Source organism: Miscanthus floridulus, chromosome 16 (assembly GCF_019320115.1).
Source record: "Miscanthus floridulus cultivar M001 chromosome 16, ASM1932011v1, whole genome shotgun sequence".
NCBI lineage: Eukaryota > Viridiplantae > Streptophyta > Magnoliopsida > Poales > Poaceae > Miscanthus > Miscanthus floridulus.
In genome coordinates this window covers 46207474-46220770 of record NC_089595.1, presented here as the reverse complement: position 1 = coordinate 46220770, position 13297 = coordinate 46207474, and the positions used below count along the sequence as shown (strand labels likewise).

At 43.1% G+C, this 13297-nt stretch overlaps 2 protein-coding genes across 4 annotated transcripts; both read left to right on the top strand.

Annotated features, from left to right (window-relative positions):
• Positions 1-3008: 3008 nt before the first annotated feature.
• On the top strand, positions 3009-6236 carry LOC136512325 (uncharacterized). The gene is made up of 2 exons (XM_066506291.1): positions 3009-3641; positions 4730-6236. The coding sequence occupies exons 1-2, from the start codon at positions 3145-3147 to the stop codon at positions 4965-4967; spliced, it is 735 nt and encodes a 244-aa protein (XP_066362388.1). The 5' UTR covers positions 3009-3144; the 3' UTR covers positions 4968-6236.
• A 478-nt stretch (positions 6237-6714) lies between these two features.
• LOC136514095 (uncharacterized) lies at positions 6715-10133 on the top strand. 3 transcript variants are annotated; one of them, XM_066508077.1, is made up of 4 exons: positions 6715-8503; positions 8596-8697; positions 9684-9791; positions 9964-9988. In XM_066508077.1, the coding sequence occupies exons 1-3, from the start codon at positions 7134-7136 to the stop codon at positions 9745-9747; spliced, it is 1536 nt and encodes a 511-aa protein (XP_066364174.1). In that variant the 5' UTR covers positions 6715-7133; the 3' UTR covers positions 9748-9791; positions 9964-9988. The 3 variants fall into 3 exon arrangements, 2 of the variants coding, with proteins under 2 accessions (XP_066364174.1, XP_066364173.1); XR_010773532.1 differs by lacking the exon at positions 9964-9988 and having other exon boundaries at positions 8610-8697; positions 9684-9712; XM_066508076.1 differs by having other exon boundaries at positions 9684-10133.
• The last annotated feature ends 3164 nt before the right edge of the window (positions 10134-13297 follow it).

Here is a 13297-nt window from a genome sequence, read left to right as displayed (position 1 = left end):
CCCTCATGGCAACAAACTCCTGATTCTCGATCATGGAGAGTGATGACTCATCGTCCACGAAAGAAGACTGGGACTTACTTGCGGTTTTCTTCTTACCCATGAACTAACGGAGGCAAAAAGCAATTAGGGGAAAAGAAAGCCTAGACAGCGGCGCTAAAGACGGCGGCGGCAATGGCGATGGCGGATGACTGAGAGCTAGGGTTTGAAGGCAAGAGAAAGGCAGTAAAGAAAAAGAAGATGAAGGGTCTTTAAATAGATTTCACAGCGTTAAAAATGGCCCACCAGGCCCGTTAAAACACCATGTGAGAATGCAACGGTCCATTTACCGACACAGCTAAAATGACGGAGGACACAAATCCACACAATGGTATAATTCAATGGGCAGATTTCAAACTTATCCATCCAGCACTACTGCGGAGTTATCAGATAACTGCAAGAACAACCCGTCAACAAAGAAGAAAAGAAGGGCAACTTCACAAGGAATATAAGAACTCGGTTCTTACGGAAAGAACTCGGGAATATCATGAACAACTGGAACTACAGCAGAAAAGTAAATAACAACTCAAAAGACAAGATTCTTTCCATTACAAGCGACTTCAAAAATAGAAGATTACAAATCTTACAAGACCCAACGTACTCGGTACCACGAAAAGCAAAGTAGCAAAGAAGAACATGGACACGGCTGGGCTTTGGAATGACTACATGTCCCAAATTGCTACTCGGAAGGACAAACCGCCATTGGCTACACTGTTTTCTTCAAAGGACGGACGCAGTGCATCCAAGGCAGAAATTAGCAACACGGCAGGACAACATGGAGCAGAGAAGGCCGGCAGACATCTATCTACCCAAGACCGATGTGATGCTGGATATGGTGTTGATCTGCACCGGACAGTCTCAAGACAGGCGACGAGGATCAACCCAGAACTGCCAGATGAAGGAACGAAGTCCACATCACAAAACTTCCTCCAACTACCGCCACGTACATCGTGGTACATTGCTGCCGCGGGATTAGCCTACCTCTAATCCCTATCATAAGACTTCCTCCAGCTACGACAAGACACACATGAACTACGAAACACGCCCGGGGGCTGCTCTACTTCACAAACTACCATGTTAGTGATCACAAAGGTTTCAACAGAATGTTCAATGGATGAAAGCGAGCACTCCGGGAGGGTATTTATAGATCAAAGGAGCGGTGCACATGGACTAGGAGTACCAATAAAATAAACCTAAACAAAGGACACAGTGAAAAGATAGGACTCAATAATGGAAGACTCAGGTGAGAGGGAACAGTACTCGAAGACGGACATATTCGGAAGAATATACCGACACAGTACAACCCGTGAACAAAAGGCATTCACACTCAACCACCTACATCTGACAACAGCAGACCACCAGAGAATATGCCAAAACCCTGCTTCCGAGTTCTTTCTAAACAAAACAACCCGGATATATGCTCGGGGGCTGCAAAAGGAGAGGTATACAGTTCTATCAAACAACTCAGATTCAAGACCATCCAACTTTTTGTTCCAAATAGCAAGAGGCTCGGGGGCTACACTCAGTGAGTGCACTTTTTTCTCCAAAAAAGCGCACACCACCCAGAATGCTTCTTCAAGACAGACGGCGTCAGGGCCACAAGACAAAAAGAACCCGAACACAGCTAAATCAGAGCCCCTTTTCAACAAAGAAGTCGGGGAGCCTTTCGACAAAGAATCAGGAAGGTTACAAGAAAAGACCCTCAAGTTCCTTGTGCCAAACAGCAAGAGGCTCGGGGGCTACATCCATATGGGAGTACTTTTTTTTCAAAAGGGTACACAACACGCAAAGATCTCACGAAGCGCTACACGGTTTCAATCAAGAAAGCACTTGGACGACGCTTTTTCCTGCTCAACAAAGACTTGAAGGAACAAGATGAGGCTTCCAGAACTCAACTATGAAGTGCCTGGGGGCTTGTCAGTGCGGGACCCACGGGATACCCCGCAAGGAAGGAAGAAGACCTAGTCTAACTAGGATTCTTCCCCTGTAATCTTAGTAGCAGTGTTACTTCGTAATCCTACTAGGAATTCTCATTGTAAACCGACTATGACTCTGACCTCCTGACTATATAAAGGAGGGCAGGGCTCCTTAAATAGAGAGTTCAACAGAACAATTGTACGACACAACACTTCACAATCAATCCAACGCAAAGGCTAACAACGACTGGACGTAGGGCTATTACTCGATCTGCGATCGAGGGCCTGAACCAGGATAAATCGACTGTCTCTTGCGTTTACCGTCGAGTTCTGCATACGCTGAAACCCGAACATACTGCCCCGGGTACCCCCGTGGCAGGCTATCGATGGTGAAACATCGACAGAGTTGTTTTATCAAACTCCTAAAAATGCTCTAAAGATAAGTACATTGCTATATGTCAGCGGTCTCATACTCCGCCTCATGCAATGCTACGGAGTATTTTTGCTTATGTGGAGGAAAGATAAAGGTGAAGAGAAAGAGGTCATGAGCTAAGATTTAGGACCACGAGATACTCCCTCCGTCCATAAAAGAACTCAACTACGGGTTGCGTGTCAGCAAAAGTTGTTTACGTTTGACCAAATTTCTAGTAATATTATTCATATTTACGGCTCCAAAATAATTTATAAAAATATATTTTATAATTAATCTAATGATATTTATTTAATATCATAAATATTGATATTTTTTATATATAATTGATCGAACTTTGAATATTAATCCATGGCACTGTGCTAGATTGCATTCTTTTCTAGACAAAGGGAGTAACTATTATATCATTGTATGAGTTATTGTTACCACGTAACTCACAAGTTTATTTTTATTCTATATATAAATTAAGGAATTTTGAGTTTCAATAAGACCATTTAAAAATTATTATATATCTTGTCTACTAAATCGTCTCAAAATTACGTGATACATGAGACCAGAGGTCGTTGACTTTTGGGGGCTAGAGGTGGTGTCCAACGTGTACCTGGACACCCCACCTCACGTGGATCTCATAGCGTCGGCCGTCGAGGCATTGACCCCTCCACCAAGCCACAAAGAATTCATCCCCTCCGACCTCTCCAAGACTCCAACATCCGAAGAAACCACCCCAAATTGCGCACCCGCCTGTACGAATCTCCGCGCGCCATGGCCTCATCCCGGAACCCCGATGCACTGGCGGCGCCGGCGCTGACTCCGGCGCCCGCGGCGGTGGCGCTGGAGGCGCAGGCCCAAAACCCTAGCATTGCTCCCGGCGCCCCGCCGTCGCCGGAGATGGAGACCACGGCGGAGGCGCTCACGCGGGAGGAGGTCCTCCGGCGGCGCCGACGCCGCGCGGCCCGGCTAGCCGGTGTGTACCGCCGGCTCTACTGGGCCATGGCTGAGGAGGTGCGCGCGCGGCACCGGCAGTACGTCTGGGACCTCGCCCGGAGCCCACTGGAGGCAGAGCAGCCGCCAGCCCCTCCAGGGGGCCCCATCCCGGCGGCCGGGGAGCCGCCGAGGCCGGCGCCGGTGCCGAGGAGAAAGAAGTGCGGGTTCACAGGGTGCAAGGTGCGGGCCATGGCCACGACCCGCTTCTGCCACTCCCACATCCTCTCGGATCCCAAACAGCTGCTGTACAAGCCCTGCGCGTACATCACCAAGAGGTTTGTCTCTTCTCCCTACACTATACGTGATTTGGAAGAAGGAAGCCGTGGATCTTGGTCTGATTAGGGTTTACTGATTCCGTCGCCTTACTAGTCTGGATCTGGCCAGCTAGTCATTCAGGTTTAGTGTTTCTGAAAGGGGATGCAACCTCTATATCTCAGTTGTGGGTTGGATTGCCATGCTTCTCTGGAGAAATCTTTGAGATGACCCCCATTAGTGCGTTTTTGTATATGTCAATGACTGATTGAAACAGATGGGGTCATTAAAGATGATACTGTATTTGTGGTGATTTATGTGTCATTTTGTGATTTTATTTTGAGGGAAAGTGGTTTTTGAATTTCATTCAATAGTGCTAAATAGGATATGTAGGCTCCAGATCGGTTGCTCTATATGGATACTCTGTCGCTCCCATTATCTCTTCATTGCTGCGTAGACAAGTGTTTTCAATCTAGGTGTTGCCTAAATTTGTTCAAGTTTTGAGCATAAATTTGTGTGCTTGTCTTTTCAGTTCTAGCTTTCTGCTTATGGATAGCTGATGTCTCATTTCATAGAATTGTACCAGTGAACTATAGGAACCTTGCTTTTGATAGCAAGCTATTTTATGATTTAGCAGAGTTGGATCGATCAGTTTCAGCAAATAATGAAATGACATAAGCAAATAATGTATATGGTTATTTTTCTCTAAGTGAGCTGATATATGTTTTGCTAATGAAATATGATTTCCTATCATCATCATCGAGTTCCATCTAAACAGGTTGTGATTTTGAGTAAGCACCTCAAATTGGACGTGCTTTAATTTCTGTGGTTGTCTACTTCATTAAGATTTTGCTTTTTGCAGATTTTGATTTGTATCACTTAACCTAATTAGAATTTGAAAGCTCTGTTTCAAAGGCGTCGCCTAGGCATCCAGGTGGACCCAGCTTGCCTGGGGTCTTGTTATGCCTTTCTGCTTGATTCATAGTTGGATTTTTTTTACTTAACCACCAATAGCATAGTAATTCTTTGATATGAATTACTTTTTCATACAGTTTTCTTCCCCTTAATTGATTTTAACATGAATGTTCTAACTCTTGCCCTGTTTTTCCAGTGGGCTACAGGGTGGGCTTGTCACCTGTGGTAGGCCGATCATAAAGTCTGCAGCTCCCTCCCTCTGTAATATTCACTTGCAAAGATGTCAGAAAAGCATTGCACAAGCTTATAGGAAGGTTGGCTTTAACCCACCCCTTACAGGCAAGGTCACCCCGAAGTTTAGTGTTTTGGTTGCTGAATGTGTTCGTCAGATCCAAGACAAAAGGAGAAAATCACTGAAACCTACAGCACGATAGAAATGTCCTAAAGATGGAAATGTTCACTGAACCATACCTTGATGTACATGTGTGCACAAACTTCATGATATTATTATTCTGAGATTCATCCAAAGCAGTGATAACGTACTCTGCCAGATTACTACAGTCAGTCCTGGTTGAATGATATGAATAATGGAAACTTGCATTGCATGGTATGCATGAGTTGAAGATTAAAGTGTCATTGGAAGAATGGATGTCACAGGAATAGTTGTCAGTAGCATATTTGAAATGAAAAATTGAATGGACAAGCTCGTGGGAGAATCAAGTATCAACTGCGAGAGCGTGCAGCATGCAGTTATAGAATCTTGAGGAGTTCTATGTTCTATTATTTACCAGGCAGTCTTTGTCATGAGCTTTTGCGAGTTGCTGAACATGCAGCAAGACTGCATGGTTGATATGGTGGTGTGTTGATTGTTGAACATCATCATCTTGTTGGTAGTATTATACAGCCTGCATGACAACTGGTGATTGCCAGCATCAAACCTACCTACATGGACTCATATGAAAAGCTTGAACACTCCTAGGATATCACTGTTCACATTGATTTGGTTTCCATTTTGGAGTTACACATCCAAATTGCAACCTGTATTGCATGTATAGGTAGCTCGGAGGGAAATCGTGCAAATTCTGGAGGAAACAGAATTATTTCTTGCCAAATTGAGATTCAGTACAGGTGCTTATTGTGTGCTTTGCAGAGAGATGTATGAATGCAAGATCTGTACTTCCATGGCAAATGGACTTTGCACAATATGAGATGCTACTTACCGAGAATGTTGCGCATCATGCACCAAAGTAAGAGCCTTATAAAACATGCAACTATGAGGATACTGCAGTACACATTTATGTTTATCGGACGTTCGTTGCTTGGTACTGTTATAAAATTTCATGATGTTGGACAAATAATAACCCTTTGTGGCCTTATGGATTGTAGCTGTTAAAAATTTAAAATCTGGCTACAATGTATAGGTGTACTAGATTGTTTGGTTGCAGTTTAATGGCTGTAAGAACTAAGAACTCAGGTCTGATAAGGGCTAAGGCGAGGCATTTTTCCTGACATCAAGTTTTGCTGTTACTTGTTAGATGTTGCAATATGTAAATCTGTAAATGACATTTGAGTTTACTTTTTTCTTGTTTATCTTATGCTCAGATTTGTATTCCTTCTTTCTTACCGTTAGATTCAATTTATGTGTAATATTTTCCAGCAATATTTAGTTTCCGGTCCCGGTTTTTGTCAGTGACAGCTATTGTTTCTTTTTAGTGCCTTACTTTGATCTTGCAAGTTATTATTCGTCCATTGAAAGGTTATTTCTTAGAGCTGGCAATGGATGCTTGGTCAGATGGTGGATTTTAAAATTTAGCTAACAGTCGTCGCATGGCAAAGGATGCTCGGTCAGATTGGCTTGAGGTAGAGCTGCAGGACAGTTATTTTCTGACGAAGCAGGACCTCTGAAACAGAAATAAAATGATTCCGTAACTATCATTGAGCCTTAATATTAGAATTCAATCAAAAGTACTCTCTCCATCACATAATAAATAAGTTTCTAAAAATTTTTAGATAGACAAGAACGTTGGCAGAAGCATGTACCCTTATTTTTTTTCTTTTTCGGAGGATATTTCTTGAATTTGACTGTTATTGTTTGCATAAGACATAAAGTTTCATCTCTTTTCCTTTTCCAAAGGATATCTCTTGAATTTGACAGTTATTATTGTGTTGCATACTTGCATGTGTCTATAATTAGCTTCTGCATTAGGAGGCAATATTTCATGTTTGTGTAGAATATTATTTTTAAACAAATTTTTAAACTTAGAATATTATTTATGTTGGGATGGAGGGAGTATCTAAAGTATGAAAGGTTTTAATGTTAGCTAGCAACTTCGTATTGCTCAATGAGCGCTAGCTCACATGAGGCGATATAACGAAAAAATTAGGTGGAGACTATTCCATGATGCAACCATGGCCCCACCTCCACCTGCACTTGCACCCAAAATTTCAAACCATCGCATAATCAAACACGGAAGGACGCCGTCTCTGCCTTTCGCGAGTTCGATTCTCCGCTTTGGCGTTGCACAAAAGCAAGCAATTAGCAGACAGACCAACCATACAATCTTCTTCCGCGTTTGCAGGAGTTGCTTCTTTTGAAGCCGATGGCCATGGCTTTGAGTTTGGGCGGTGGTGGTAGGAGGAGATGGTTGTGCCGAGCAGCGCGCAGGCCGGGGAACGGAGGGGCAGGCTGCCGCCATTTCCACGTCCACTACCACATCCCTCGCCAGGTCTGGGCATTCTCGCCTCCCCGGTTGCCGCCTCGCTTCCTGCTGTTGCCTTATCTGCTGATCCTTCCGGTGCTTTTCTTGGCGGTGCTTGCCTTTCTCGTGTGTTTCGGCTGGCTCACCCTTGTCTATCTTACGTCTTCGCTGTGGAGCCGGAGCGTGGATCGCGCCGGCGATGCCAATGAATTTGGCGGAGAAGACGAACGGGAGGAGAGACCTGTGAAGCTTGTGACAGAGCATGCTGGTCATTCTGGTCTCTCAAAAGTTTGTGTTGAAGTGAAGGAGATAAAAGAGGTTGAAGATGGATTCTCTGAGGAATCTTGGTATATATCAAGGATGGCTTCAACAGGAATCTGTATCAACGATGACGAGCGAGCCAATGATGAGAAAATTGTCAAAGAAGTGATGATGTTTGAGCCATGTAAAGCATTTGCTGAGTTGGATGGTTCTACAGAGAAGCATCAGCTGCTAATGGACATTCCAATTGATTGTTTTCTACAAGAGGTTAACACCAAAGAGTTCATCATCTCACTTAATAGTACAACCAAATTACTTGATGTGTTGTCAATTGGTGAAGTATTTGATGCAAATACGAAGGAAATATCAGGTTTGAGTTCAACAGAGATTTGGAAATTTATTCGCAAGCATGATACTGCAGAAATACCAGTTAATAGTGCTGGGACTGATTTTGTGATTCCAGAGGTAACGTCTTCAGTTGATTCAACCCCCCATGGCCTTGGAGATGAATATATGAAGGAGATCAAACTAGAACAGAGCCTAGCAGAATTATCAGTTGACACTGTTCCTGAAAAGCTACCTGAAGACGTCACTGATGAATGGCAAGAAACACAAACTTTAGTTATTGAGCATAACAACAAGCAGCAGCTTGAAGCAGCCTCCAATGAAGAATACAGAAAGCAGATTGTTGGTATTTCAGATGAATCTCATGATTCTGTATGTGAAATAGCTGGGTTGCCACTGGATTCTGTAAGTGAAAATATATCTGAAAATGCAACAACTTCAAAAACTCCGTTACATCAAACAAACAATGACAAAGATATTGAACTTCAAGAAGACCTTATTCAGAACAAGAGAGTGGAGTCATCAACTTCTGCATCTGCTGTTTGTGATTTTGCCGACAACCATTGGCGAATAAAAGAAGAACTTGATGACTTTGCAAATGAAGAAAACGTTCACGATGAAACGGTACAAGATGAGGATGAGGACATAGATAATTATGCCTCATGGTTAGTACAAATGGACATATACTTTAGTCATGTTGTGCTAATTAGGTGTAGCTGAATTTGCCCCGGGCTCATGTCTCAACTGAATTTGGAAGGGGGCACCACGCAGATTGCCGCTCGTTCGGAGGTCCGGAGCACCGTGGTGGAACTTATGTGGAGTTCTTGATATGTTTGCAGGAGGTGAAGACTAAATTGAGGTGAGAAGTTGGTCCCCTCTGTGGTCATTTATCCTGTGTCAGCCAACCCCCTCATGTTTTGTATTTCTTATTTATAGCTTTTGACAACTATTTATTTTAGGATTTGCTACGGTACTCCGAAGTGAGTCGTGATGTTAATTAGTACTAGCTCCATTTCAAATTATAAGTCGCTTTGACTTTTTTGACTCATCTATTTTGCTATGTATCTATGACATATTATTAGATCTAGATACATAGCAAAATGAATGTATCAAAAAAGTCAAAACGACTTATAATTTGGAACGGACAGAGTATCTCATATTACTGTCTAGGAGATAATAGAAGAAATATAGGATAAATAGAGAAAAATAGAAGTCTTGTCGTGGCCTTTGCTGTCGCACACAACCAAATCTTACAAGGTTTTAGCTCAATTGTTGATAATAGGGAAAGGGTGGAAATAAAAAAAATAAAAAATCATAAATAAATTCTATTATTGTTTTTCCATCCATTCTTGGCGAATGTCCATAACAGTCTCCAATGCTCTACTCGTCAAGCCACTGTTCAACTAAACGGTCTTTTAGCCCGTTTAAACACCGTGTAAACGCTACATGGTGGTATGCCGTTTCCGTTTAATTGGCCGTTTAATTGGCCGTTTAGCCCGTTTAATGGTCCATTTTGCTCGAATAATGGCTAAATGATAGCTGACTGACTGTTTACCGTTTAGCGTTTAGGAAAACATTGCGTCAAGCAAATCATCTTCCTTATATCCTCATGCTACAACAATTCATAAAATCGCAGTTATCACCCTAAATGCCCGATGTCAACCCACAATTGTCCTTTCATTTTCTTTAACTCGAATTTTTGGCTGTTGTGGTACATTGGACTCCTAAGAAAAAAAATTACATTGAACTATTTTTGGTACCAGAGTTTGTTAATTCAACTTACAGTACATCCACACCACATTTTATTTCAGGACCCATCCTAATCTGCTAGCAACTTTTATGCAGATTTTCAGATATCGTCGAAGTCCTCACGGAAGTATTAGGCCTACTTCAATTTCAAAAAAACTAATGCTCATCCCATTCTACTATCGACAATATTCCTCGGGGCTTGAGGTTTTATTACCTGCCTTCGCTCTTTTACTATTGTGTGTAATGGTTTTGGCTATTTGTTTTTTCTTTATTTTCCTTCATTTTGGAAGCTTTAGGCTTCCAACTATTGGGTATTGCTCCAAACAAGAATTGGCTTTTGTGTTTGTGTTTGACCTCTGAAATATTGGTTTTTTAGTTTCAAGAATTGGATTGATGTTTACGATGAAGCCACATCTTTTTGAGTTTTTGACTTATTGTAATCTTCTTCAACTTTTTGGTCAAAGTGACCAATGTAATTGTACCTTCTTCCTTGAGATTGAAGAAAGCTTGATTGATTGTAATTGGTACGAAATAGAAATGCATCTTGTGTACATTCTTCTGTTTTGGCCAGTCCCTAGGTGGACAGAGAGTTGTAATCTGTCCTTATTTGGTTTATTGAATCTAGATGACCAGGCCTAGCAGAGTGCTTGTTTGGTTGCTGCACGAAGAAGTGTTATATTGAATTTAGATAAAAAGCACTAAGATAGTATTCCGTATCCCGCAAGCCTGGCTCTAAAGATATGGATTTCATTCTTGTTTCACAGGTACTAGGCTTACTCGCAGCTTTTGCATCCATGGAGCCAAAGCATCATAAAAAATGATTTCCCTTGAGCCACTAATATCTTCCTTTTTAGTGTTGGAAGGGAGAGAAGTCATGATCCAAACCAACACCAAATACCAAAATCAACAATTTTTTTTTGTTAGTATGCCTTGCAAGTGCTACGAACAAATGGATAAATGGGTTATGGAGTTAGGAACAACCAAAGGAGGACAACTTTAAAATGCTAAGAGCAACGTAAGTATTCATAAGGTAGCATGCATATTTCAATTATATATATAGTCCTAACTAACTCAACTAGCTGTTGCAAACTTGATCTACAAAAGTAGTAAGCATTGTGTAAGAAAAATGAACCCTAGGTCTATTTACTTTTGATTTTGGTGTTTGATGACCAACACAACCAAATTGGACTAATGAATTTGCAAATAATTGTTTTGTAGATCAATAGGGTGCAAGACGTGACTTAGACGAAGGCGACATGATGATCTGACGATCAACACTATAAGCAAGACCCTAGAAGCACTAGAGAAGGCCCAAGATATCAAGCAAAGTCCAAGCACGAAGATGTGAACCAAGCCAGACGCAAAACCGCGAAGAAACAAGCTTGGCAGAGGCAACCTGATGCGCCCTTCGTAAGGACCGGACACGTCCAATGGGTAGTCCGAGACAGCGGCAAACGTCAATAGGCGACCGGACGCTGAAGAAGAAATATGACCGGACGCGACGATGGCACTGTTCATCATCTCGGCAACACCTTCAGCGTGACCAGACGCGACAGATGGACGACCGGACGCACCAGGCGGCAGCGTCCGATCGGTTCCAGAAAGGTTCCAGAGAGGCGCAAACGTGACCGGACGTGTCCGGTGGCAAGTGACCGAACTCAGCACCGAGTACGATCAACGCGCCAGCTTCAACGGTCGGGAAGACGGGATGCATCCGATGTGGACGTGACCTCCAGTCACTAGCAGATTGTTGGGTCTTGGGGTCCAACGGCTAGTTCTCACTTGTGGGGGCTATAAATAACCCCCCAACCGGCCATTTGAAGAGTGGAGAGCTGAGCAAACATACCAATGGTGTTGATACATCATTTTAGTGATCTCCACTTGTATAGTGCTTAGTGATTCATTATGTGATTAGCGTAGGTGCTTAGGTTGATTAGACCACCGGTTATACGCTTGCTCTAGGTTTAGGCATAGTGTTTAGTGAGGTTTGCACACCTCTTATCACTCGGTGCTTGCGCGCATAATTTTTGGAGGGGCTTGTAGTCTTGCGAGATCACACCAACCGTGTAACCCCCCAACAAGGCCCGCGGCGGTTTGGCCGGAAGCTTGATAGTGAAGATGGCGGGGAGTGGTCTGGGAGAGGCTTGCCGGAAGGCACACTGGAGACCCACTTGCGCATGGGGAAGGCCCGGGGCTATCTACGGAGTTACCTGACCGGGAGCTTGGCCCTTGCAAGGGATTCCTTACGAGGGGCTCCAACGAGGACTAGGGGGAGGCTTGAGCGCTTTTCGGTACCTCGGTAAAAATACCGGAGTCGTTGATGGGAGTTTGCATCTCTACTTCATCTTTACCTTCCGTATTTACATTGTTACCTAGGTTGTGTGCTTTACTTTCCTACCTTAGTTGATAGCCTAGTTGATAGGGTTCGAACCTAGGTTGTAAGACTCTTTTGCGGTAGAGATAGCAACACATTAACAAAACCGTAGTTGCACATTTAGATAGATTACTTTCTTGCATAGGTTTTGCTAAGGTGGAATTAGAGGCCATAGTTTAGAGTAGATTTTTAAGTTGCCTAATTCACCTCCCCTCTTAGGCGTCACAATTCCTTACACACTGGATAGCTTCAGTGACCACACAAGAGAAATCTGGTGCCCTACCACGTCGATTAGCCATTGTCGACCGTTGGAAGCTTACTTACTTGTTGTGTGCCCTATCAAACAAATCTAGTGCGTTTTCTAGAGGATTGGGACCTTTCAGAACTGCACCTCAGCTCTAATCTTCGATGCATTCTCCTGTGCTCTCTTCTCCTCCACTGTGCATGTGCAATGGCTCTATACTAAAACTATGGTGTCATACCGAAAAGCACGCCGTGCACACTTCCAACTCTATCTTAGACTAGACCCACTTGATTACTCTAGTGCACCCACCAGAGTGTCCAGTGCAAACCAAAAATCTCTGGTGCTCGTCCCAGTGTGTTTCTTCATGTCCATTCATCCAGGCTTCACTTGTATGATGTCATGAGTTTCTTGGTTGTCTTCTAGGATTTTCAAAGCTCCTCCATCTTTTTTCTTTCTTTGAGCTCTTGATCTCCACCTTAGCCTAGCTCAAGTCCATCTTTGTATTGTTAGGATTAATATACAATGTATACTAGCAAACGTTGTTAATCCTAATGGTTATGTTTTCGAGCAACCAATAAATTCATTATGCCCTTGCTAGGGTCTATGTTTTTTTATAATCTCACTCCTTTTTGACGATTGATGACAACCCAACCAAAGTAAGTAATAAAAGATACATAAAAAACTACTTGCTTGGATGCAATGCAAACCCCCGTACCCAGCCATTTGGAGTGTGGTTCATCCCTTTGTGCTATAGCCACCATATGCTTTAGGCAATTAGCTAAAGTGGTAGGATTAGCATTTAGGCTGGTTAGTGGTTGCTTTAGTGCTTGCTCTAGGTTAGGACTAGTTTTTAGTAAGGTTTTGCATATCTCCTTGCTCGGTGCTGGCGCACACCAAGAGTTGTACTCCCTCGAGGCTTATGGTGTACATAAGGGACATGAGACCCTCCAACTGAGTTTGTGGAATGGCCGCAGGTGGTGTACGTGGGACATGAGGCCCTCAATGTTTTGGCCGAAGCTCACCTAGTGGAGATAGTGGCGAGCGGTCCAGGAGATACCACACAAAGACCCACTTGTATGTGGGAAAGGTCCG

Coding starts and splice junctions, on each gene's coding strand:
- LOC136512325 (XM_066506291.1), top strand. CDS start 3,145: ATGGCCTCATCCCGGAACCCCGATGCACTGGCGGCGCCGGCGCTGACT. Junction 3,642..4,729: donor TGCGCGTACATCACCAAGAG/GTTTGTCTCTTC, acceptor CTGTTTTTCCAG/TGGGCTACAGGGTGGGCTTG.
- LOC136514095 (XM_066508076.1), top strand. CDS start 7,134: ATGGCCATGGCTTTGAGTTTGGGCGGTGGTGGTAGGAGGAGATGGTTG. Junction 8,504..8,595: donor ATAGATAATTATGCCTCATG/GTTAGTACAAAT, acceptor TGAATTTGGAAG/GGGGCACCACGCAGATTGCC. Junction 8,698..9,683: donor GAGGTGAAGACTAAATTGAG/GTGAGAAGTTGG, acceptor ACTTTTATGCAG/ATTTTCAGATATCGTCGAAG.